This window comes from Dama dama, chromosome X (genome assembly GCF_033118175.1).
Source record: "Dama dama isolate Ldn47 chromosome X, ASM3311817v1, whole genome shotgun sequence".
Lineage (NCBI taxonomy): Eukaryota > Metazoa > Chordata > Mammalia > Artiodactyla > Cervidae > Dama > Dama dama.
The window spans coordinates 111,988,916-112,015,068 of NC_083714.1; the positions used below are offsets into that span (position 1 = coordinate 111,988,916).

The 26,153-nt window shown below is 38.9% G+C and overlaps 2 protein-coding genes across 13 annotated transcripts in view; one reads left to right on the forward strand and one right to left on the reverse strand.

The window, feature by feature from the left end:
- The window catches only part of CASK (calcium/calmodulin dependent serine protein kinase), a 386,525-nt gene that overhangs the window by 195,758 nt on the left and 164,614 nt on the right, over positions 1–26,153 (forward strand). The gene's annotated exons all lie outside the window — the stretch shown is intronic.
- Positions 9,638–15,521, reverse strand: GPR82 (G protein-coupled receptor 82). The gene is made up of 3 exons (XM_061136712.1): positions 14,104–15,521; positions 11,620–11,687; positions 9,638–11,482 (listed from the first exon to the last, which is right to left on the reverse strand). Exon 3 carries the CDS (start codon positions 11,446–11,448, stop codon positions 10,438–10,440), a length of 1,011 nt encoding a protein of 336 aa, XP_060992695.1. The 5' UTR covers positions 11,449–11,482; positions 11,620–11,687; positions 14,104–15,521; the 3' UTR covers positions 9,638–10,437.

Here is a 26,153-nt window from a genome sequence, read left to right on the forward strand (position 1 = left end):
AAATATCTTATTCTTTTCAAATGCGGTGATAGGAAAGCGATATTGTTATTATCTCCACTCAACATTTTAAACAACTCGGTGGATACATAGCACTTTTATAAGCAAGTATTCTTCAGTTATGCAAACAAAGAGAGGGAGTATAGAAAGATAAGGGGGATGGGGAATGGTCAGTGATTGCAATGTGCCGTATTATTCTTTTGCATTTAATTAATAGAATAAAATGCATATATACAGCATGAACTATATCTCCATAAATGACAATCTGCAGGAGTTCCCTGGTGGTCCAGTAGTTCAGACTCCACACTTCCACTGCAGAGGGCGTGGGTTTGATACCTGGCTGGAGAGCTAGGATTCTGCATACCACGCAGTAAGGCCCCCCAAAACAGATCGTTTGAAAAGTTAAAATATGTAAAACAGGGGGCTTCCGTGTTAGCTCAGTGGTAAAGAATCCACCTGCCAATTTAGGAGGCATGGTTCTATCCCTGTCCAGGAAGATCCCACATGCTGCAACTACTGAGCCCATGCACCATACAAATAAGCCCATGCACCACACAACTAAGCCCATGCACCATAATTACTGAGCCTGTGCTCCGGAGCCCACTTGCTGCAGCTGCTGAAGCCCATCCGCCCCAGAGCCCGTGCTCCACAATGAGAGAGGCCACCGCCGTGAGACACCCGCACACTGCGACTGGAGAACAGCCTGCGCAGCAACGAAGACCCCGCACAGCCAAAAATAAATAAATACAATTTTTTAAAATATGGAAAACAAATTCTGAGTTCATGTAGTAGCATTGTGTTAAAGACTGTTGCTCAAAAGGCAATTTTTTTAAACTGAGATATAGTTAACGTTTAAAGTGAGTGAAAGTGAAGTCACTCAAGTCGTGTCCAACTCTTTGCGACCCCATAGACTCTAGCCTACCAGGCTCCTCCATCCATGGGATTTTCCAGGCAAGAATAATGGAGTGGGATGCCAACGTTTAGCATTATATTAGTTTCAGGTATACAACATGATATATGTATATATTGTGACATGATCACCACAGTAAATCTAGTTACTCTGTCACCATGCAAATGTACAATATAATAATATTGACTAGTCACCAGGCTGTACATTACATCTCATGACTTATTTATTTTTGTGATTGGAAGTCTGTACCAGTTACCCCCGTCACCCACTTTGTCCCTCCAACCCTCTTTCTCTCTGGCAACCACCATTCTGGTCTCTGTCTGTGAGTTTTTGTTTTGTTTGTTCATTTATTCTGATTTTGAGATTCAGTGTATGACTGAAATCTTATTTGTCTGTCTCTATCAGACTTACTCAACATAATACCATCAAGGTCCATCCACTTTGTCACAATGGCAAGAGTTCATTCTTTTTTATGACTGAGTAGTATTCTGTTGTGTGTGTGTAAGTATATACATATATACACTCACACACACTATATCTTTGTTCATTTACCTGTCAATGGACACTTAGGTTGTTTCTATCTTGGCTAATGTAAATAACGCTGCAGTAACATGGGGGTGCATACATCTTTTTAAAGTAGTGTTTTTGTTTTCTTCAGATAAGTACTCAGAAGTCAAATTGCTCAATCATTTGGTAGTTCTTGTTAAAAGTGAAAGTCGCTCAGTCGTGTCCAACTCTTTGCGACCCCATGGACTACACAGTCTATGGAATTCTCTAGGCCAGAATACTGGAGTGGGTAGCCTTTCCCTTCTCCAGAGGATCTTCCCAACCCAGAGTTCAAACCCAGATCTCCCACATTGCAGGCAGATTCTTTACCAGCTGAGCCACAAGGGAAACCCAAGAATAGTGGAGTGGGTAGCCTATCCCTTCTCCAGTGGATCTTCCCAACCCAGGAATTGAACTGGGGTCTCCTGGATTGCAGATAGATTCTTTACCAACTGAGCTATCAAGGAAGCCCCCATATGGTAGTTCTATTTTTAGTTTTTTGAGGAACCTCCATACTGTTTTCTAGAATGACTGCACCAATTTACATTTCCACCAATAGTGTATGAGGGTTCCCTTTCTTTCTACATCTTCATCAACACTTTTTGATGATAGTTATTCTAACAGGTTAGGAGGTGATCTCTCATTTGTGGGATTTGCATTTTCCTGATGATTAGTGATGTCGAGCATCTTTTCGTGTACTTGTTGGCCATCTGTCTTATTTGGGAAAATGTCTGTTCAGATCCTCTGCCCACTTTTTAAACCAGATTGTTTGGGATTCTGTTACTGACTTGTTAGAAGCAATTTTATTTTGAATTCTGTTCTTGAGAGGTAATTATATCAGCATCATATGAGAAATAATGATGGACAACACACTCTACTGTAATACTTTCAATAATATAGTCAGTCAGCTTTTTGGTTGGCCATGGTATTTTGTATAATGACAATACAAAACCAAATACAATATCTAAGTAGTTATGTTTGAATACTGTGCTTCAGCTTCTCATTTACATTCTGATTGATTTATTCAACAAATATCCAAGTACCTACTTCACACAGTATACTATGTCTAGAGCCCTAAAGGCATTATGGTCTCAGTAGACAGATGAGATAGTATATCTGTTACCAACTGCTGCAGATCAACACACAGTGACTTACAGCAATCACCATTTATTTGCTGATTTATTTGCTGTCAGTTCTGCAGTTGACAAAGCTTGAGGAGGACTGCTCAATTTTGTCTCACAGGCTGTTGGCTAAGGTGGCATGGCTAGTATCCACAAAGGCTTCACTCACTTTTCTGACATCTCAGCAGAAGTGAATAGAACAGCTGGAAGCTGGCTGGGCCCTCTTCGCAGTCTCTCATTCAGAACCTCTCTCTCTCTCTCTCCCTCTCTCCCCTCTTCACCGCCTCCCTTTCTAGCAGGACAGTGTCTCATGGCACCAAAGGAGCAAAAATGAAGCCTCAGCCTAGAATGGGCACCATGTCATGTCTTCTGCCTTCTGTTAGTCAAAATGTCACAAGAGCAGCCTGGATTCAAAAGGAGGATAAACAGTTTGCACCTTTTAGTTAGAGAAGCAACATATGTGCACAAGGATAGGAGAACTTGTTCATGGCCATCTTCACAGATAGGCAAAACAAATAATTATCATCCAAGGTATGGGGTGGGAAATATTAAAAGACAGAGTCATAGAACTTCACAGAAAGAGTTTCATTTTAGCCTACTCTTGAGTCATGGGAGAGTTACAACAGGATGAGAGGACATTTCAAGCAACAGGAATAGCGTAGGCAAAGGCTCAAAGTTACTGTAATAAATTTTAGTAAATTTATTATATCTAAGGCACATGCCAAATAATTTTGAGGAAACATCCAGAAACATGAACTTCCCAGGTGGCAATGGTAGTAAAGAATCTCACTGCCAATTCAAGAGACACAGATTTGATCCCTGGGTCAGGAAGATTCCCTGGAGGAGGGCACGGCAACTCACTGCACTATTCTTGCCTGGAGAATCCCATGGACAGAGGAGCCTGACAGGCTGCAGTCCATAGGGTTGCAGAGTCGGACACAACTGAAGCAATTTAGCAGGCACACACACACATCCAGAAACATTCTAAGGAAGGGAAGAGAGAAGTGATTCTCAAACTGCAAGTTAATAAGAAACCACCAGAAAAGGCACCATTGTTGAATTGGGAAGCAGACTCAACACAGAGCACACATCATTATTGATATTCTTTGTATTTCAGTACCTGAAATCTATACATTTCGCTTGTTAACTATAGTGCTCACATTTAGCTAATTGGTAAATTGGGATTGGGTTTTTTTTTCTTAAGACATCCATCCAAAAATACATATCTAGTGCCTACTCTGTGTCTGGCACTATCCTAGGAACCAGAACTACATCATCGAACAAAACAAACCAAATCACTGACCCTGTGGAGTTGACTTTCTAGTTCAGGGAGACAGACACTGATCACTGAGCATAAATAAGTCAACTGTATAGTAGGTTAGAGAGATGAAAAGGACTACAGGGAAGAAAAAAAAAAAGAGCAGCCATAGGGATGAGGACTACTGGAGAAGGGGTTGCAGTATTAAATAGGGTGATGAAGCAGGCCACATTGAACAGCTGACCTTTGGCAAGGAGAGAGGGTGGGCTAACTGACACCAAAGGAGGAGGATTCTGGGTAAAAGAAAGACAGGAGCATAAGTGGCCTGTTTGAGCGAGAGCAAGGAGGCCAGTATGGTTGAAGCAAAGTGGGCCAAGGGGAGAGTGGATAGTAGATGAGGTTAGAGAGGAAAGGAAGGGAGGAGAATCTTTAACCTTTACTCTGACAGATCTGAGGATTCACCAAAGAGTTTTGAACAAAGACAGACTTTCCACGGTAACAGTACTACATTGCTTTGTTGCTCTAATAGATTGAATAGGGGCTTCAGGGTGGAACTTGGGAAACAGGAGATGGTCCTGCCTGGCAGGGCCAGAGTGGTAGCAAGGAAGTGATAAAAACAAAAGTAGATTCCAGGTATATTTGAAGGTTATGTCCACGGGATTTGCTAATATAATTTCAGTAGCTTAGGTAACCCAAAGTAGTTTCATTCAGGACCTTATTATAGAGGTTTTCCAATGTAGTGATCTTTAATAATAATGCAACTTTAATGACAGTACATTTCCCATGGCTAATAATTTAAACTTTCACTGGATGTGTTCTTACTCTTTTTGCTAATTATAACAAATTTTGCACCTAGTAGCTTTTCTTCACATTCAGATAGTGGATATTCAGTGACTTGTCTGGATATAGATTTCCTCTGTATGTAGATTTTGATTTCTATAGTGAGTTTTTGTCAAAGTCTTCTTCCTTTATACTCAGTAAAGAAAATAGAAGACCATTGCAACAGTCCATTCCTTTGAGAAAAATTTAGATTATTTAATCATCTCTTTTAGCTAGCCAAGAATATTCTCAATTTCTCCCTTGTTCTGGTTCTCATTCTCCTTCCCTCCCTCCTTCCCCGCCCCCCAAGTTCTTGGCATAGATCCAGAAGCATTGGGTTTCAAACATTCTAGTATTATATTAATAATACTTTTTTCTTTACTTGGTAGACATTTCTTTTTGAAATCAGAATACCTGAGTCTAAAAATGTTTGGTTCTATCAGATTACATTTGAGTCTGTGGTGCCATGTGATGTGTAATAGAAACTGTTTGTTTTGAAGAAGCAGTTTCATATGAAATTGTGTAAAATGTAATTGTATAATTCTTTGAAGACTCTTGAGAGTCCCTTGGACTGCAAGGAGGTCAAACCAGTCAATTCTAAAGGAAATTAGTCCTGAATATTCATTGGAAGGACTGATGCTGAAGCTGAAGCTCTAATACTTTGGCCATCATGCAAAGAACTGACTCATTAGAAAAGACCCTGATGCTGGGAAAGATTGAAGACAGGAGGAGGAGGGAACGACAGAGGATGAGATGGTTGGATGGTATCACCAACACAATGGACATGAGTTTGAGCAAGCTCCAGGAGTTGGTTATGGACAGGGAAGCCTGACGTGTTGCAGTCCATGGGGTCGCAAAGAGTCAGACAAACTGCACGACTGAACTGACTAACTCAAGTTTGGGAAGACGTGTCTTCATAGTACAGCATCTCCCAACAGCCATATGCATTCGGGGCCAGGTTCTTTGTTGTGGGGGGCTGTCCTTTGTTTTGCTACCTCTGCCTAGCCTCGACCCACTAGATGCCAGGAGCATTTCCCTGCTATGTGACGCTCAAAAATGACTCCCAACATTTCTAAATGCCCCCTCAGGCACAAAAGCCACCCCTGGTTGATGCCCACAGTCATAATATTCTATTTCTCATGCTTTGCCTCCCTACAGGCATTAAATAGGGCATGTATGAAAATTTCTTTTTTCTATCACCTTTCCTTTTATTCCTGTTTTTTTTTTCTCGTGAAAGGATATGAAAACTTTCATTATGTTTCAGTGTTTTCTTCCTCTCACCCCTAAGTGAAAAGTACTTTAGAAAGAAATAGTCCAGTTTTTGAGGTAAATGCAACTCCTGGCTCCTTGCTGGCCTTCATTGGCTCTGTTCAGCCATGAGAGTCACCGTTTTATTGTCTCTCCTGTCTCCCAGAGATGCCTCACAAAGCATCACCTGACCGGGGAGAGAAAACCAAGCCTCAGACCTTTCTGCACTACTGACCTACTGACGTCTGATTTTAATAAGCCAAGTTGAAGTTAAGCCGCTTCTTTGAGAGCAAACTGCTCGACACACAAACACACAGTCCCTTCCTATTCTGAATAGGGCCTGTGCCCAGGAGGTTTGGGGGCTCCGGTTTAGTTCTCAGAACTGCAAAACCCCAAATCTCACAGCTGCTCAGCCAGGAACCTCCACCCAAGCATTTCTGTGTGTGCTTCCTTTAAATGGTTTCCTCACTAACCCGTGAACACGCCCGGCTGCTCTCTGGCCACCTTCTGGTATCAGTTCTCCTTTCACCAGCCGAGGGCCAGACTTCATTATAAATGGGTGTTCATCACATCACACTAGTTGCTGTGGCATTGTGGATTTCTTACGGTATTTCTTCCTCCCTCGCTCTTGACATTTGTCTTACATCTCTTACCACAGCTCCCCAAAAGTCCCTCGTGTTTATATTATATAGAACATTGAGAGTTTCCTTAATTCTGTCCTTTATTATAATAAGTACGCAGGCTTACCTTCTCTGTTACTTTTGTAAGATTGTCGAGCGTAATGTACATGTTCAGCTTGATCGTGGGGTTTTTAATACTTAGAAATACAAGATAAACTTAAGATGACCTTGCTTCTCTTTTTCCACCCATCCCCCATTTCAAAAAAAAAAATCAAAAACTCCAACTTTCTTTTGCTCGGTAGATGGGAGTACTTTCACTGCTGGTTCCCTTCTGAGCCAGCAGGAGCAAGCATGTACCTTACAGCCAGTGCATTTGTACTGTCAGGTATGAAACCCTTCTAGCCGTAGTGACTCTTGCCACTGATATCAGTTCACTTCGAATCCCAGGGCAGGCAAAGAAGGCTCCTGGCATTAGGTTGCAGGATTGCAATGCTTAGCAAACTACCAGTGCCTGTCTGCTGTGCTCTGTTTGTGGTTTGCCAAGCAAGATTCCCTCTCAGATTGTCTTCGCATATTCGCTCATAAGAGCTCCCTCTCTGCAGGCTGTAAAGCCCCAGGTGGGCTGCAGCCAGCCTTAACCAGACCAGAGCAGGGTTGACATTGGAGGGGAGCAAAACTTGCCACCCCCATAATGTGTCTGTTTGGCTTGAAGATTATTGGGGGCTGGTTGTTTTTAAGAAGCAAAAGACTCAGGAAGTCTTTCTTTTCACCTCCCCCTTAACCGCCTGAAACAATTTAAAGGGTCTGATCCAGGAAGAATACTAGCACTAGAGATGTCTGCAGAGAATGTGGGCTAGGTGTGGTGGGGGAACTCAGCAGGCTAGGGAGACCAAAGTCCCCTCTGCATCCCATAGTCTTGGTAGCAAGCATTTGTTTCCCAAACATTTGTTTCTCCATCTCCATGTGAATTGCCTTCCTCCCCTTTGAGGTCCCCAACCCCTACCCTCTTCTCCTTCTCTCAGTTGGCTCATAAGTTCCAATTGCCCAGCTTGTCCTTGAGCCTCATATTCCAGAGGATATGAGGCCATATTCCCCTTAGGTATGTAATTTATTTTGTTGTTTTTTTTTTTTTCTCCTGTTAATCCATCTCAGGTCAGGAAACCAGTCAGGAGAACCTACAGGAGTAGAGGAAAGTTTTTTCCTTCTCCAGCATCTTCCTGTTCTCCCCCAAAGAATAGAAACTCACTTCCAGGAGGAGTACTCCATCCTTCATTTTGCTGTTCTAGTCTTAACTGTTCATGTTCCTCATTAATAGTTTGCAGGTTGCCTTAATGGGAGTGTATATATGAAAGGATAAAGGGGGAAATAAACCTTTGTCATGCCTGTTAAGACACAATCTTGTCTATCTTTAAGTCAAAATTTGGGGTTTCTGAAATTGTGTTTGATGTTAACTTACAGACACATTAAAAGCATCACTTTCCTGAAATTCACACTTCAAATTTAGGATAAATTTTAGAAAGTGATACTTCCTTTAAAATATTTGCCATGACATTAAATAGTCAGTTCCTCAATTACACAAAAAATTCAACATAATTTGCAATCACCTATTCATGAAAGCATCTATGGTGTAAAGATAAACATGGTGATTAATAAGCTCAGTACAGAGAATTAAAACAGAAGTTTTCTACCAGAATGAGTAACTTGAGAAATTGCATGTCTCCTTTTCTGCCTTTTTCTAATGTAGAGAATTCTACTTTGGTGTAGTATCTTTTATTTAAATAGTGGTGTAAAGTGATTTTTTAATAGTGATTTTCAGAAGTTACATATATTTTTAAAACTCCTACGTGAGGTAAGATTTGATACAGCATTGCTTATGTTAAATGAGAACTATTGATCAGCTTCTCAATTCCTCTTAGTCTAATGAGTTTTGGTTTTAAAACTTATGTAAGAAAGTATTGCTGTAACTGTGGAGAAACCTGGGTGTCTTAGGAAGTCTTTTGGTTGACTTTGAGTTAATATGTGATTCTCATGTCTATAAAATTACTAGATTAGACACCCTTGTTTACAGCCAACACTTAAGGAGTCACCTGGAGTTCCCAGGTCTTCCTTTGTCTCTGCAAATTAAAAATAATCAGCCAGAAATAAGATTGCTGCTATAAAAGAATAGTTGTATACTATAAATATTTGAAGCCAGCATGTGTTTTTTCACATGTTTCTCTGAACATTTTCTTCTCTCAGTTAAACACTGAAGTAAAAAAAGGAGAAAAATTGTTTACTGTTTTCTATTCTTTTTCAATGAAAATCACACAGATTTGTTTCTGTGTAATGTGAATTGTTTCTACATTTTAAACTCTGGAATGAAACATGCTATGAGATGAAAGGCTTAGGAGTGCTATGTGAACTACCTTTGAACTAACTTTAAACTTCTTTTTGAGCACTGAAGAAATTACCATGTAGGGAATAAATGAGTCTTTAAGCAGTGTCTAATGGAGTAGCAGGTTACAGTTCAGGTTTATTCAGCTTCAATTTTGTTCAGCTGTTTATTTTTGGTTCTTATCCGAGCAATTGCAAGTACCATAGGAGCAGAAATAGGAAATAGATTAAAGCTCCGAAGTTGCTTATGGTCTCTTTAGGAAGATAAACACACATTCTTTTTTATTTTTAATTATATTGTATATAATACAGAATATAGCCATCATCATTTGTCTTATAAGATTACATCTAAGAAAGAAATGACCATAAAGAAAGGCTTACTCTTTAAATATTTAGGTAGATATTGGAGAAAATTTTAGATGACTTATTTAACTATGCACTTCAGTGTTTTCATCAGTTAATTGGCATACATCAGGGTTGTGATGATTAAAATAATAGATGTGAAACCTGTAAGCGGAGTGCCTGGCATATCACACATGCTTAGTAAATGAGAGCTACTCATAGTAGTAACATCATCTGGCTTAATAATAATACCTATGAATTACATAGCATTTTTCTGTTCTACAAATGAAGAAATTAACACTTACAGAGGGTGATTTCCTTAAGATTGTCCAGCTAAATAAGAGTTGGAACTAGGATTGAATCTAGGCACTCTTAACTCCAGAGACCAGTCTCACAATGGTGATACTTTTATACTGCCTATCATTCATTCATTTATTTCACAAAAATTAATTGAACACATTTACATGCTAGATACTGTTTGTCATTAATAACATTATTTATATTGAATACAGAGGAAAATCAACAAAATGTGAAGACCATATAATGACATTTTGTCAATTATTTTGACAAAGCCTAATCCAAATATTTAAGCGTATTTATAAATAACATCTACTTAATAAATACTGGAATCAATGAATATTGCTTCTCTCAGGATCATGGACCAGATAATACCAAATAAATAATGTGTTTATAAAACCTTAGATTTTTTACAGTGCATTATTCATACACTTAGATAGAACTTAAATGAGGAAATTTCTTATTCACTTCTTTCTTTTACTCATTTTAAAAGTTACCAACAATACATTACCCATACATGGACCCTTGTAGTCTAATTACTAGAAAGTAGGAAAGTCATAAACCATTTGCTGCTTTATCCTCCAGTTTTGAATTATTGTGCTTTGCGTAGAAGCATCCATGGTTGAGTTTAAACAGAAAATCATCTGGTGGTTTCATATGTGGTGGCCTCCTTGCAGTATACTTGTCTTTTGCCTCTGTAAGTCTCTGCCATCTCAACTTTCACTCTAAGTAGAACCATAAAGTGAGTTTTATGTTTGTTTGTTGGTTGATTTTGTTTTTAAAAACCAAAGAGGCTTTCTTAGTGCCTATTATCAACCAAGCTATGACCTGTTAAACCCGTCGTTTAGGGGCCCCAGTAGGGTCATATGAACACTTTTCTGTTTGGTGGTATTTTCCATTCAGAAATCAATCAGAGGGTTGCAGATGGGGTGCATCAGGTTTTGTAAAGAGACTGTATAGTGTCTTCTTGAATGTTTTATCTAAAAAAAGAAATATAATGGGGTCTGTGCTGCTTCTGGCTGATGCAAGGCAGGTGAGGATGTTTTTTATTTCAATTAAGTGATTCAGTTGCTGACACTCCATTCTTTGGTATACAACAAAAAAAATGGGTTTAAAAATACTGTATGGAAGGAAGCAAACTATTAGTAGAATCTGAATGACCAAAAGGTGCCTTTTCACAGAGCTGTAAGTCAGATCTTTCTCTGTAATGGATGTACAAGTCCTTATTTTTCTCAGATGGTTGACAAAAGAGTAGTATGATGTTAGGACAACTAAAAATGAAAACCCAATAAATGTGGTTCCAATGAGGCCTGCAGTCTGAGAGATCTCAGCTCCTAGTTCCATCTGTAAATTATAGCACTTCGTCTCTTCCCCTTTTGTAGCCTCTTCAACCGAGTAGTATATAATAATTGGAATAATTATGCCTAGAACAACTATCCATATGTAAACACATAGTTTTCTGGCAAAGTTGGGCTGGCGAAATTTTTTCAGTAAGTGGCCGTAAAATACTTTCTCGTAGCACGAAGTGGTCTCTTGTGTGGAATCCTTTTTCATTAAGGTAGCATAGCGGCTTATGGCAATCCAGCTTAAAATTAAGAGGCTGACAAACATACTTACATGCATGGATAGAGTTCCCAAAAAATTGACCACCCTGCATTGTGGAGAATGATATTCCCACTGAAAACCTTTCAGGAAATAGATACCCATGAAAGGCATGGCAGTGCACACAAGTAAGTTTGCAGTCACAAGATGTGCTAAGTAGATGTGTGTTGATGTTTTCTTAGCTATTTTTGTTAAAAATATCCACTGGGAGAGAGAATTTCCAAACAGACCAATGATACAAAGGAAGGTATAAATGATCGGTAAAGCCATGTAAGAGATCTTGGATGGTTGAATACATGTTGAGTTGTTACTCATTTATATCAGATTTCCTTGAATTTTGCCACAGGAGCTAGAACAGAGTTGCAGATATTTAATATTAAAATTACAAATGGCATTTAAACTGAGTAGTTTTTTTAAGCATTGGCTAAAATAAAATAGTAACATAAATATAGTGGATGGAAAGGGAAAGTATAGATGGCTTCTCACCTTTTCTAATCACGATTATCCGATTGAAATAAAAGCAGGAAGTTGATTATTGTGGATGGTGCCTTTGTCTAAAGAATAAAATTTGATAGAAATAGTTAAATGCCTGAGATTTATTCTTTTATACTAGAGAAATGTGTAATTCTTATACTAGATTTTAAGGTAGTTTATAAAAGACAATTGATTTTGGCCTAGGAAGGTAATTTTTAGAATTTTAAGGCACATGCAAGCAATAGTTACTGGCCAAAGGAAACTTGCAAAAGTATTTTGTGGTCATGTTAACAGAAGACCAATTTTTGATTACCACCTTGCTGCTGCTGCTGCTGCTAAGTTGCTTTAGTCGTGTTCAACTCTTTGCTGCCCCATAGATGGCAGTCCACCAGGCTTCTCTGTCCCTGGGAGTCTCCAGGCAAGAATACTGGAGTGGGCTGCCGTTTCCTTTTCCAATGCATGCATGCATGCTAAGTCACTTCAGTCGTGTCCGACTGTGTGACCCTATGGACAGCTGCCCACCAGGCCCCTCTGTCCACAGGATTCTCTAGGCAAGAATACTGGAGTGGGTTGCCATTTCCTTCTCCAAATTACCACCTTAATTGTCCATAAATACTTTTAAAAATGGTGTCTTTTCATGGCTAAATTAAAGGGCTTCTCTCTAATCCAATACTATTAAAAGAGTCTCTTTTCATATTTCAAAAGTAAACTTAATTCTGTATCAACATTCAGGCAAGATCTTGAATTAAACAGAAGAAAAATGTAGTGACCAAGGATAGACACCAGGATACCAGGGTCCTTACCGGATGTCATCAGTAACTTCTTATTTCAGGTATTTAATGCTCATCTATCATACTTTAGTAAAAATTTAGTTTAAAATTCTGAATCAAACTGTAGTTGCTATTGCTTGTTGGTTAGAGCGCCCTCATGTGTCTTTGTGTGTAACTTAGTACTTTGGTTTTTCAGAGAAATGTGTTTTGGTTTTTTGTTTTTTAGAAGATACTTTAACCACAGTATAAATGCAGGTATGATTTGGCCTTTTTAATGTCTTGTTTTTAAATGTCTCTTGCTTCAAAAGGTACACATACAGACTCCTTTTCATATTTTTCTCATTCCTTTATTTTTCTTGTAGTTGGAAATAAGAAAAGGTTTTGGATTCTGGTCAAATAAAAACCATGAGCTCTTTTCAGAATGTGCTTCAGTTCTCCGTATTTTTCACCATACATTTCTAAGTACCACATTCTCCACTCTTTTATAATCTAGAATAAGGATACTCAGTTTTTTTCTTCTCATTCTCTCTTTTGATAACCACAAAATTTTTTTGCTGTACGGTGCCTTCTGAGATTCCTATATGCTCCTAGCCCCTCAGGGATATTTTACTCTTTACCCCTCTTCAGAATCAGATTATATTTTTTGCATCTTAGATTGTAAAAGTAGGGTCTTTTCCCAAAATATACCACTGTAATTTTGAAATTACTTTTTAAACCCATCTTCACTCAAAGGCTTGAAAGCTTGAGTATCTCTAGGTTCAAATACTAAGACCCTTAATGTCTACCAGTGTCTATCATGTTATTTTGTTGCTTTGCAATTTTTATTTAGAAAATGGTGCATATGTTTCAGAGTGAGTTTTTATCTGAGTCCAGTACAGCCTGGCAAATGGGAATTGATTTAAAAATCAGAGAGTGAAATCAGCCAGTTTATTTCTTAAGGAAAAAAATTATCTGATCAAAGTGGTTGTTTATATTACACAAGGAATGAAACTTCCTTTTGTGATGATGTTAAAGAAAAACACTAGTTACTGCCTTGTATAGATAATGCATTGTGTACTAAAATCTATAAAGGTGGTGCTTTTGTATTAATGGATAGTATTCTTTTTAAAAAACAAAAAAACTAGACCACCACATAGAGTATCTGTCATCATCTTATTCATTACCATTGCCTTGCTTTTCTATTTTACCCTAGCAAATGCTTCAGAATAGAGGAGAGGTAAAAAGACCTTCACAGAGGCTAGCTTTATCGGATGGATGACCTTGAGATTCTAGAGGAACCTTCAGTATAACAAACAACAACTAGTTGACCATCTTTAGCTTGCCAAACATCAAACTTGTATCTACTATGTACCTCTCCTTTAAAAGTAAAGTTTGATTATAAAACGGCTAGATAATTATTTTCTAAAATGTAGAAACCATAAGGCTTAAGAAATCAAATAACAATCACATGTTATATATACAGAATGGCTCTTTAGAAAATGTGTGCAAGTCTGCGTTCCACTCAGCAGAATGCCTGTCTTGAATCAGTCCTGTAACACATTGTACCTCTGCTAATTTGACAAATGAAAGACATCTACAATTCTAACTTTAGCTACTAACGGTTACCTACATAATTAATATGCTGACCTTTCTTAGTGATCAGTTTTAAAATGTAAACATTTTAATCCTGTTAGAGTTTTTATATAAAGAGTTAACTTTTAAGCTCAAACTGAGTGATCAGTCTTACCTGTATCAGTAGTTTATGCCAGCCAAGGCTCTGTTGTTCAGGATGGTGATGCTCAATTTCAGATTTATAATTCTCTGATCATCAGTCTTCCATTATCTTTCAGTTTTACTCAGGGAGAATAGATTCTTGCATGACACCAACTACAGTGGGAAGAAAGGAAATTAAACACAGTATTGAAGAAATTCGATAGTTATGGTGAATGTAGCAACTACCTTCTCAAAAAAAAAGCTCATTTCTCTATTTCTATAGTGGGAGGAAGTTGGTGGACAATATATATACTGTGCTTCCTTATTATTATTTCATGAACCGGTTACACCTCACTTAGCTTCATTAGCATGCTTGGCCGAAGTTAAGTTCAAAGGTTTAGTCCCCGTGACTAGTTACTTTTATAAAAATACAGTGGTAGAGGGAACCATTCCATAGTAATCCTCTAAAATATTGGTACAAACTTATCTGTAAAATCATTGTGGGTGGCTTATTTGCAACTCAGCTTTACTGTGAATAAAGGGAAGCAGAATTCAAAGTTGTTTTACTTGTAGGGGGTTACTGGAATCAAATATCATAGAACTGGGGGATAAAGAAGTGAGGCCCAGAGCAGTACACTGTAAGCACAGACTACACTCAAAGGTTTTGGTCTCATCTTGGGGTGTGTGTGTGTGTGTGTGTGTGTGTGTGTGTGTGTGCGTGCACTCAGTTGCTATGTCATGTCCAACTCTTTGCGACCCCATGGACTGTAGCCCACCAGGCTCCTCTGTCCATGGGATTATACCAGCAAGAATACTGGCATAGGTTGCCATTTCCCCAGTAGACTAACCCATTCTACTTCAGATTGTCCTCTGCTGCCTCCATTCAGATTTAAAAGCAGTACATTTTTTGGAGCATTTCATTATGAATTTGGGAAAGCCTGAAAAGTGCCAGAACTGAAGACCAAATATGCCTCAAATAAAATCAATAGTTATATTACAATATAAAGAACTGTGAAACCAACTTGATGTATAGGATTGTTTCATCAGTCTATTGACTATTAACTAAATAAATGCTAAGTACCATAATTAAACAAGTGGGAGTCTGAGGATGGGAACAGCAATCTGATTTCATCAGTCTCAAGCACTTCAGTTATCTGTAACAATATTCATTTAAAATTAAGAAATATACTTTGCCATTTCTCATAACCCGTCATGCTTATCTTATTTCTTGTTGATTAGATGAATTCACCCTAATGCTTGCTAATATTTCTCTTTAAAATAATAATGAGGACTACCTGAGTGTCTGAATTTTGTTCTGCTGTTATTCATCTTTGCAATGCTTGCCATCATTTAATTAAGAACAGTGACTCATCTGGGGGTACATGGGCATTGATTGCAGAATAATCTGGCCTCAGGAATTCCTATCATTTTTATTTCAACAATTTTTCGTGTTCCGGGAAGAAATTATCTAGAACAAAAAATAGTCTAGATGTCCATCAACAGATGAATGGATAAAGAAATTGTGGTAAATTTATACAATGGAATATTATTCGGCCATAAAAAGGAATGAATGTGTGCCAGTTGTAGTGAGGTGGATGAACCTAGAGGCTCTTTTACAGAGTGAAGTAAATCAGAAAGAGAAAAACAAGTATCGTATATTAACACATATATATGAGATCTAGAAAAGTACTGATGAACCTAGTAGAGAATGGACTTGTAGACGCAGAGGGGTAGTGTGGGACAAATTAAGAAAGTAGTTTTGACATACATACACTATCATGTGTGAAATAGTGGGAAGTTGCTAAATAACACAGGGAGCCCAGCCTGGCACTCTGTGATGACCTAGAAGGGTAGGATAGAGAGAGGGAAAGAAGGGATATATATATAGACTGATTTGCATTGTTGTATGGCAGACAGCAACGCAAAATTGTAAAGCAATTTTCTACCAATTAATAAATAAAATTTTTAGAAAACAGTTTGAAATAATTTAGAGAAGAAAAAATGTAAAAGGAATCCTATTTATAAGTGGTCGAAAGATAATTTTAGTATTACCTTTTTGAGAGTTAAGCACCTTTGGTCCAAGAAAGAAGAATGTCCTTACTCTCTACAACTTATCTTCCATTGACCCCAAACTCAGCTAGATGACACCATCACTTCTTCAGTTATTCAAGCTAAAATGGAATATTATTCGGCCATAAAAAGGAATGAATGTGTGCCAGTTGTAGTGAGGTGGATGAACTTTCCTTCACATCTCACATCCAATCAATTGTTGCTACTTCAGCTTCTATCACCACCACCACTAGTATTAGCCTCATTTAATGAAAGCCTGTTATGTGCCAGGCATCCTGTTAAATGCTTTACATGCATATCTTATTTAGTCTTCACAATACTCTGTGAAATAAATACTATGAAATAAGTATCTTCATTTTATAGTTGAGGAAAACTGAACCTCAGAAAAGTCACATAAGTTGCCCAAGGTCGTGTAGCCATCTGTCCTCACAGAGCAAGTAATTGAAGAGAACAAGGCCATAGTTTCAATGCCTTTTTTAAAAAAAATCTAGCTTCCAAAGTCAACACCATCACTTCTGCAGTATTCTGTTGGTCGCCTAAAGCCAGCAGTGATTCAGTGTGGGAGGTATAAATATCAGGAGGTGATGGTTCTTGGGAGCCATCTTGGATGCTGGCTACCACAGATGGCAATCAACCATTGAACCAAGGAAGAGTCAGAAGTACTGCTTAAAATGATAGTCAGATGACATAATTTATCTGGCAAGAATGCCTGGATAGGTGTAATTTTCACCTTTTCTTCCTCTATTTTGATTTTTTTTAATGCTCTGTAGTTTTCTTAAACAGTGCAATTCATTTCACAAATGTTTATTGGCATTCCTGCTGTGTTTTCAGTAGTGTGTGGAGGTCACTGAAGAAGTATAACATGCCCAAGGCAGCACAACTAGTAAATTTACTTTAAGGCACATGTTTGGGTTTTTTGTGCTTTTTTTTTTCCAACCTCACCCTCTACCTTGGCAATTACTGGTTTTTCTCTAGAGTCAATAAGGGTAAGTAAACTGGAGTCAAGTTTTCAATACTTTTATTCATAGACAGGGTTTCTAGGCTCTGAGGTAGCAGAATTGACTGGGAGAACTCAAGCCCAATTTTATTCTTTCTTGGAAAACTTTGGACTTCATTAAGTTAATTTTTATTCCATCAATATCAGTATAAAGTCTTTATGATTTTAGTGATTTTGAGTTCCCGAATTGAAACAGAAGGAAATTTTTATTTATATTTTTCTAAGACACTGGGCAGTATGCATGCAATTGGTAAAAGGTGTGGATGTCAGAGAATTACCAGAAATATAGCTTAGGCAGAAATGTCAAGAGTCAAAGTGGCCCCTTGGACTTTTCTCATTTAGGTCACCTAAAGTTTTCTTTGGTTCTCATTCATCTTTCCCATGCTTCTCTTCTTCAAAGTTCTGCTTCTGTTTCCAAGTCTAAATGCTCTTGCCTAACCATTCTAATTACTTCCTATATCCTCTGCCAAATACTGGCTTCCTCAGTGTTCTGCTCTGACCCTTATGATTTACTCCTTGAGGTATTAGAGTAATTCCCCAGAGTGTAAGTCCTGCCATGTATGAAGTTCCCTGCTTTTGAGATGTTAGATGTTCAAAGGGCAGGCATGCTCCAGTGCAGTTTGACAATCCACAGTGAGCTGTATTCAGCAGGGGTATATAAGAGCTTTCTTGGCGGATCACTGGGATTAGGACAGGGTCCCTTTTCAACTTGCCTCAGAGCCAGAACCCTGAGGACACAAGACAGCTCAGTCACACCTGCACCATTGTGCTTAAACTAGACAGTTATTTTGACCTACCAGTTAGTGTCTTCTAAAATGGCAACAGTGGGTCTTTAAAGCCCTGTCTCTGATGACGCAGAAGCTCAGGGCGTTGGGAGGCTGGAGTGCAGTAAGGGAAGACATGCCTTATGTGGTCCACATTAGAACTTCACATTCAAAAGGTAATTATTTCTTTAAGGGGGAGTGGGGTGAGGGAGCAGTAGAAGCCTTTATCCAGTTCACCGCACACCCGAACTTTAGGAGGAGCGAAACAGAGACCTGTTACTCAAAGCTGTGGTTTGTTCAAGGCTCCCTGAGGTCCCCGCTCTCTTCAGGATGTGGTGTCTGACCACAGCCCTGTCTCTGTCTCCAGTTGCACTGTGCTCAGGCCTCACCATCTACCACGAGCAGCTGTAATCATGGCCGTCTCACCCTTAATCAGGGCGTGAAGATCCTCTACTTGCTGCTACAAGCTGGCTTGGGAGTATTTCCCTCAAGAACTGTTTAAAAAAAAAAAAAACAGCAGAAATTATAGTCCAAAGTGTGGAAATGTATAATAGCACAGAAAAGTGATTACCTCTGGAGAAGGAAATGGCAACCCACTCCAGTACTCTTGCCTGGAAAATCCCATGGACACAGGAACCTGGTAGGTTACAGTCCATGGGGTCGCAAAGAGTGGGACACAACTGAGCGACTTCACTTTCTTTCTTTTCTTTTGTAAGAAAGGTCTAATGACAAAACATAAAATGGAACTGCCAGTTAGAGTTTCACTATACTTCACCTTTGGCTTTTGTCTTTCCAGATAGGCTTGAATGTACTGGGTACATTGTCTTCTAGAAATGCACACCATCGAAGCATGGTGGCAGTCATTAGAACTAGAATCTCCACAGAGGGGGCAGTTGGAAAGCAGATGGGAAATTAGCAGATTTTAGGGAGAGGGAAATTTCAGCATTGGATTAGATGAGGCAAAGATATTTTTGAGGACAGTCGAATTTTGAATTTCAACATCTTTGAGTCAGTCAATTTTGGTTCATATCATGCTTCAGAACCTACCTACCTTTTTGTTTTCAAGTTCTTTGAAAAGCCAAAAGTAGACTAAAATTTCTGAAAATGGAATATTGGATGATAGAATTCTTAAAATAATTTAGGCCATTTTATTGTCACAGGTATAAAATATATACGTACACCTATACCCTAGTGACTTGGATTATGACTTGCAGTGAGATTTAGGGAGTTAAAAAGGCATCATGTATCAGTGCCCAGAACCCTCATCATTGCCGCTTTTCTTCCAAAGACCATTTCCTTGCCATTTTATTACCAGTCACTTCTTTGGAATTTCTAGATAAGATTGTCTGGAGGGTAAGTCTGCTGCTCTGTATCACTATCTTTATTCAAGGGGAAAAAAGATGTCAAAGGAAGATGAGTAAGAGTTGAGTATCTAAGGTCTTACATCCTATACCTATTAGTGTCTATATTTATTTTCTCTTATTAAGAGCCCCAAGTATTGCAGTAACAAACTTTCCTGAGAACCACTTTTAGGAAATTTATAATAATAACAAATGATAATGACTGAAGTGCTTTTATCTATATTAATTCATTTAATTTTTATGCTATATTTAATTAAAGTATCTCTGAGATGGGTACCATTATTACTGTCATTTCCTAGGTGAGGAGACTTAGGTCCATAGAGGATAGATAACTTGTTGATGGTACTACAACTGGTATATTGTAGGGCTATTACTGAAGTCACTGATAGTGTGACTTCAGATCCCATATTCTTCGCTGCTACCAGAATCTGGACTATTTAGGTAAAGGTGAACAAATATCCCTGGTGACCAAAACTGTATCAGGTTTCAATCTGGACATTTATTAATTGCTGCCAACTCTCCATTATACTGGTGCTTTTGCCCTTTGCAATTGATAAGTAATCTGAGGGTGTCATATTTTGAGACTCTGTAAATATATTTTTCCCCATTTTACCCAGTGGATTTTAGCATTCATTGGTGATCCTTGTCTGAATCATTTCTTATATTAGTGGTTGTGTCTTCATAATGTTTTGACTGGCAGAGATATATTAGACTTGAAGTAGTCATTTTAAGGTATCACTCTAAGCAAGTGTTGGTGTTTCTTAGATATTTCTCAAATTGTACTATGTATGGTATAGTTTCTAATATTACCATGTAGTCTCTTGTTCTTCCTCCATCAAAAGCCAGTCTAAAATGTATTGTTTTAATAAACCTACACATAAATATTGAAGGCAGGAAATATAAGTTCTCTGGAATTCCATATCGCCAGAAGTATTTGTAGAGAAAATTGAAAAGAAGCAACCACAGTTAAATTTTTTTCCCATTTATTTTTATTAGTTTGAGGCTAATTACTTTACAATATTGTAGTGGTTTTTGTCATACATTGACATGAATCAGACATGGATTTATATGTATTCCCCGTCCCGATCCCCCCTCCCACCTCCCTCTCCACCCTAAATTTTAACACAGAAAGTCTGTAGAGAATCATTTCTTTGGTGATGCTTTGACCAGTAGAGGGCAATCTACTACCAGCCCTAGTTAAACCTCTTTTACTGTTAAAGGTTGAAGCATAAGCTGCCTGCTTTGCACTATCTTCCAGCTAGAAAATTAGAACAATTTAAAAGTTTAGGGTTTTTTTTAAGCTCTGAGAAAATGATAAGCTTCTTTATTTTCATAGCTGGAAAACACTTTAAACGTGGTAAGATAAAAGTCATTGTAAGGACAATGGATTTCTGTCCTTAAGCTGAAAACCCATTGACACTCATCTGTCTTTAATAGGTTATGTCCTTTGGAGATTTTGTTTTGCTTTATACTAGTGATTACCACAAGTGTTAACCTTCGTAAAGTCATTCACAACTACAATTACCGTAGTGGTAAAAAGAAAGTCTGACATTTTATATGAAACTTTTTCTCATATCTGTAGCTTTTCTTAACTTTTTTTTAATCATAGCAATTCATGGACATAGTTTTGTAAACTCAAATAATACTAAAAGGCTTGTAATGAAAACAGCATGTCACATCATGTTATTAACCGATGTCATTTAAAAGGTCTTTTACCTAATGAAGAAAGCAGAGGAGAAATTACCTTGACCCTCCCCTGTAGTCACTTCTTCCTGTCTATTTAACAAACTCTGTAGATCCCTTCCTCTTAAGAGATCACCTAACCAGTTGCCTCATCACGCAGCATATGCTTGTTTTTATCTCTTGTCAACACATTGTTCATTACTAAATCTTCAATAGCCCTTCCAATCCCCACTCTTCAGTGGTTTGGAAAATAAATTTCTCTCCCTGTCTCTTTCATACCCAGATACACACACACACACACAGCTTTTAAGCAAAATAATTCAAGGCATTGTCTTTTTTGTCAATGAAATTACTTACTATATTTGTTGTCTAATGGCATACATACTTTTAATGTTATGTGCATCATTTATCTACTGCTACATACCAAACCACACCTAGACTTGGTGACTTCTGACAACAACCATTTGTTCACTCTCAATCCTGCAATTTGTTCTGGGGTCATTCATGCAGCTTCTTCGTTATCAGGTAGCTCATCTGAGCCTCAATGGTCCGCGATGGCCTCACTCATGTCTGGAGCCTCAGCTGAGACGGTGGTACAGGCTAAGTATCTCTCTCCATGTAATTTTTCATCCTGGGTTTATTTACCCTGTGGTGGTCTCGGGGTTCCAGGAGCACAAAACTGGAATCTGCAAGGCCTCTTAAGGCTTTGCTCAGATGCCATACAATGTCCACTACATTTTATTGGTCAAAGCAAGTCACAGTACCTGCTCAGACTCAAGAGATGGGCAAAGACTCCACTTCTGGATGGGAAGAGCTGCAGAGAATTTTAATCTACCATCTTTTCTTTAATGCACTTGCAACAGCAATGTTCTAACTAGATTTTTATATTTTTTCCCTCAAAGTACAATATAGTGGCTCTTCCTTAAGGATTAATATAGTATGCGTACCTCAGAGTCCATTGTTTCTTGGACAACATCCAAAAAGAAAACTTTACTTTGCAAAGACATACCCACTGTGCCTTGCTTCAGTCTTGGAGCTGTCATTTTCTTTTGCTCATTTCTTCTATGAAGAGGTGTATTGAAAGTATCCATACTCTTTCCTTTGTACTTTTTATCCTCTGTAAATAGCCCCTTTCTATTTCTAGAACTAATCTAGCTTTTCAGTAAAACTAGAGGAAAAGTCTGTTTCTGCTCACTTGATTGTAAGAAGTGGATCCTAAGAGTGGAGGGCAATTACTAAAAGCTCCCAGAAAGAATGAAGCAGCTGGGCCAAAGCAGAAACAACGTTCATTTGTGGATGTGTCTGGTGGTGAAAGTAAAGTCCAGTGGACTTTAAGGAATAATACTGCATAGGAACCTGGAATGTTAGGTCCATGAATCAAGGTAAATTAGACATGGTCAAGCAAGAGATGGCAAGAGTGAGCATCAACATCTTAGGAATCAGTAAAGTAAAGTGGACATGATATCTCCAATGCCTGCCTTCCTGCCTGCTAAGTTACTTCAGCCATGTCTGACTCTTTGCGACCCTATGGGCTATAGCCCATCAGGCTCCTCTGTCCATGGGATTCTCCAGACAAGAATACTGGAGTGGGTTGCCACACCCTGCTGCAGGGGATTTTCCCAACCCAGGGATCGAACCCCTGTCTCCTGCATCGCTGGCAGATTCTTTACCATCTGAACCATCGGGGAAGCCCCAGGTATCTCCAATACTAGAGCCTAAAAGGATATAGAAAGATGATTAGTCTAGCTTGCCCCTCTCGTAGCGTTCTGTCCACCATGCTAGGTTGTACTTATTACTGGAGGTTTAGTTATTTGCAGGATCACAAATGCCAGCTGACAGAGCATGAGACCCTCATTTACTTATTTAGCTGACTCCTCTCACCACTTGCCACATATATTTGGAACTCTATAATCAGTCTGCACAAGAGCTGACCCTGTGTGTTCCAGTGTTTTTCAAGTCTCACTGGCCACAAAGGGGAACTGAATATGAACATGCATGCAAACCTCATCAGTTCCCTTTGCAACCAGCTGAAAGTTGTTTTTAATATAGCGGAAACAGTGTTTTTCTTTTGAGTACAAACCAAATTTCCACCCAAATAATGAAACATTTCTGCTTCTGACAGATCAGGGGACACATAAGAGGACACTACATTGTGAGAAAGGCAATTCAAAGAGAAAGTCAGAAAATAGATAAAACTCAACTGGGGAAGAGAAAGAGGTGCTGCTGAGTATAGGAGAGGAAAGAATTAGAGTTGAGGGTATTGGGGGTGCTAGAAGGTCCTGGTAGGGGATAGAACGTGAGAAGAGGTAGGAAACATAGAAAGGAAATTTGTCTAACAGGAAAGGGCCTGTAACAGCATTACCAGCCATGTTAAAGGAAGGCATCTAGGTCTTTTAGTCCAGAGGTTTGCCACTGGATAACATTTAAAAATAATCACACATCAGAGTGATTACCATTCCCACCTGAGTTTATACCATTGAGCCAGTTGTACAGTGAAGGTGCCTTGTCCTCCAGTTCGGGATGCAAGGTGGTAACCTGTTCAACCACTCTGATTACACATAACAAAGCCAAGTGACAGTAACAAAGCAAAGACCCGAGTGAAGGAAAGTTACACGGCTCAAAATAGCCTGGAGTTAAAACTCCCCTCCAGGTGCTCCCCACCATTCTATGCAAAACAAAGAACTCTCTCACCCCAAGAAAAAAATGGACCTTAAGGTTGATTACGCCCAGCTCCCAGCCAGTCCCAGCCTCCGGCCAATCTCCAGAATTCCTTGCCCCAGCCATTTAAGAGATAACTAACCTGAACAACCTTGGAGAAGAACAGGCCTCCTTAAGATAGATTTCCACATATATGCCTATATATACTTACTCTTTTCTTGGGTTAGTGCAACAGCTCACTAATCTGACCGCTGCCCCTTCTCGCCTCATTAAAGGTGATCTGTTCCTGTAAAGTGCCAGTCTCGTTCTTTTTCCGAACCTCGCCTTCTCTAATTCCCTTACCCTACAATGAGCACCTAACATAACAAATGTCACAAAACTCCCAGAATCCAGCAGTTTATTTTAGATAGAGTTTAAATAGTCTCTCTAGCAGTGAATATTAACGAATGAATGAACAAAAGAAAGTTCTGGAAAACTGCTTGGGGACCACTGACCATACAGCAAGCAGCCTCCTTCCTCTGCACCGCCCCGCCTCAGCCGCACAATCTGAAGAGCCCGAGGGCATGACTATACAGGCACAGCCTGATGGACCGACAAAGATCACCAGTGGCCCCTGGTTACCACTCATGATGAAGGCAAAACCCAAAACTGTCAAAGAGATCTTAGGAACATCAGATCCAAACCTTATTAAATGCTCAAAATGCTGCCTTCCCAGCCTGCTGAGGATCCATGCTATAATGAAATAGTTCTCCTAGCAGATAACTCACTGGCTTCCTATTCTACAGTCAAGTGAAACATGCTGCTTTTGCAGCTCCTGTCCTTCACTGGACCTCTTTCTGCTTGCTCTCTGAGGCCACACACACACCGTGCCCGCACACACACAGTTTTGTTCTGTCTTTCCTTTAGTCTTCTGCTTTAAGGCTTAATAATCCCATTCTTTCAAACCGCCCCTTTTCTGGCATCCTCTGTTCTGCTACTTGCTCAAGTTTCAGAATATGGTTCTGACCAGCACAAAATAGCACGAGTCTGCACAGCTCTTGTCCTGGACTTTGCTGTTATTGGTGAAAGCTCAATTGCCCTTTCTGAGTGCTTTCCCCACCTCATTTGGTCCAAGTCAGCTTCCACTGTGTATCTTCCTAGTTCTGATGTTTATCTTAAGCTTCTGACCATTCCATTTTGTATATTTCCCCTGTCTTTCTTTTGGCATTTGAGTATTTTAGTAACATACATTGACTGTTTCTTAGCGGCCAGGAACATGTATTCATTCATTTAGCCTTCATAACACTATGAGTTAGGTATTCCTATTATTCTTGTTTTCTCAGTAGAGGAAAGAGAGCTTGTACAAGGTTATATAGTAAGTGGTGAAGCAAGAAATTGAATTCAGTCAGTCTGGTTGCAGCAGCTGCCCTATGAACCTGTTATGCTGCCTCCTAGTTCATCATCTAATATTTAATGTCACTAGGCTAAGAAGATCAATTGGATCCAGCCCCACCATAATCCTTGCTGTGGCCTTACCAGTGGGGTGATAATATTCCTGGTCCATTGATTAAGACTCTTCTCCTGGACTCTGTCTGGATGGGCGATACCAACATCTTCATAGACTCCACCTCACTTTTTCTTCCAAGTTTCTCTCACCTGCTAGTGAATGGCCAGTTCTTTCTTTAAATATGTTGATACATTTAACAGATCTACTCCTGGTCTAGGAGACTTTGTATCCCCCTAAAATAATTTGCATGTCTATACTAACATGTTTGAATTTTGTAGGTTAACACTCGGGAAACATTTTGCTTCTCAAAGGACACCTCATTTGCACTCCTGTGTACTATATCTGAATGAAATGCTAAGCTGTCTGATTATAAGATCGTTTCATCTACAAATTCTTTAGCTTGGTCCTTGAAGGGTGTCTGTATTCCAGAAGGCCAGGGTTCCTCTAGATTTATTGATTAGAAAATGTCTTCCTTTCCTTGTGGTGACTGGCAGAAGAAACATAAGCAAAGTAAAAGACAAGTCTCAGACTGGTAGAAGTTATTTGCAACCCATATAAAGAACCAAAGATTAGTATACAGAATATCTAAAGAATTAGGTCAATGATTTGAAAGAAAAATAAAGAATACAGGCAACTCATTATAGGGAAAAGGGAAAGAGGTGTAGATATGAATAGATCATTTACCCAAGAAGAAACATGAATGGGCAGAGAAAATCGTGAGATACTGCTGCTCCTTTTCACTTGTAATCAAGGAAATGCAAATTAAAACCCTGGGGAGATGCCATTTCACACCTCTCAGATTGGCAAAAGTTAGTAAATCTGATAAAACCAACTATTGGTGAGGATGTGGGTAGAGGCACTCTCATCTTGCTAGTGGTGGAATAGGTGTATAAACTGATAAACATCACTTTGGAGAGCAGTTGGTCACAAATGAAATAAAATGAAAATGTGTATACCCTTTACAACCAAGCATTTCTACTTCTAGGTGTCAGCCATAGAAAATGTCCACACATGTGTGCAGGGGACTTCACTTGAACGTGGTTTCTAATAACGAAACTGTGGAAA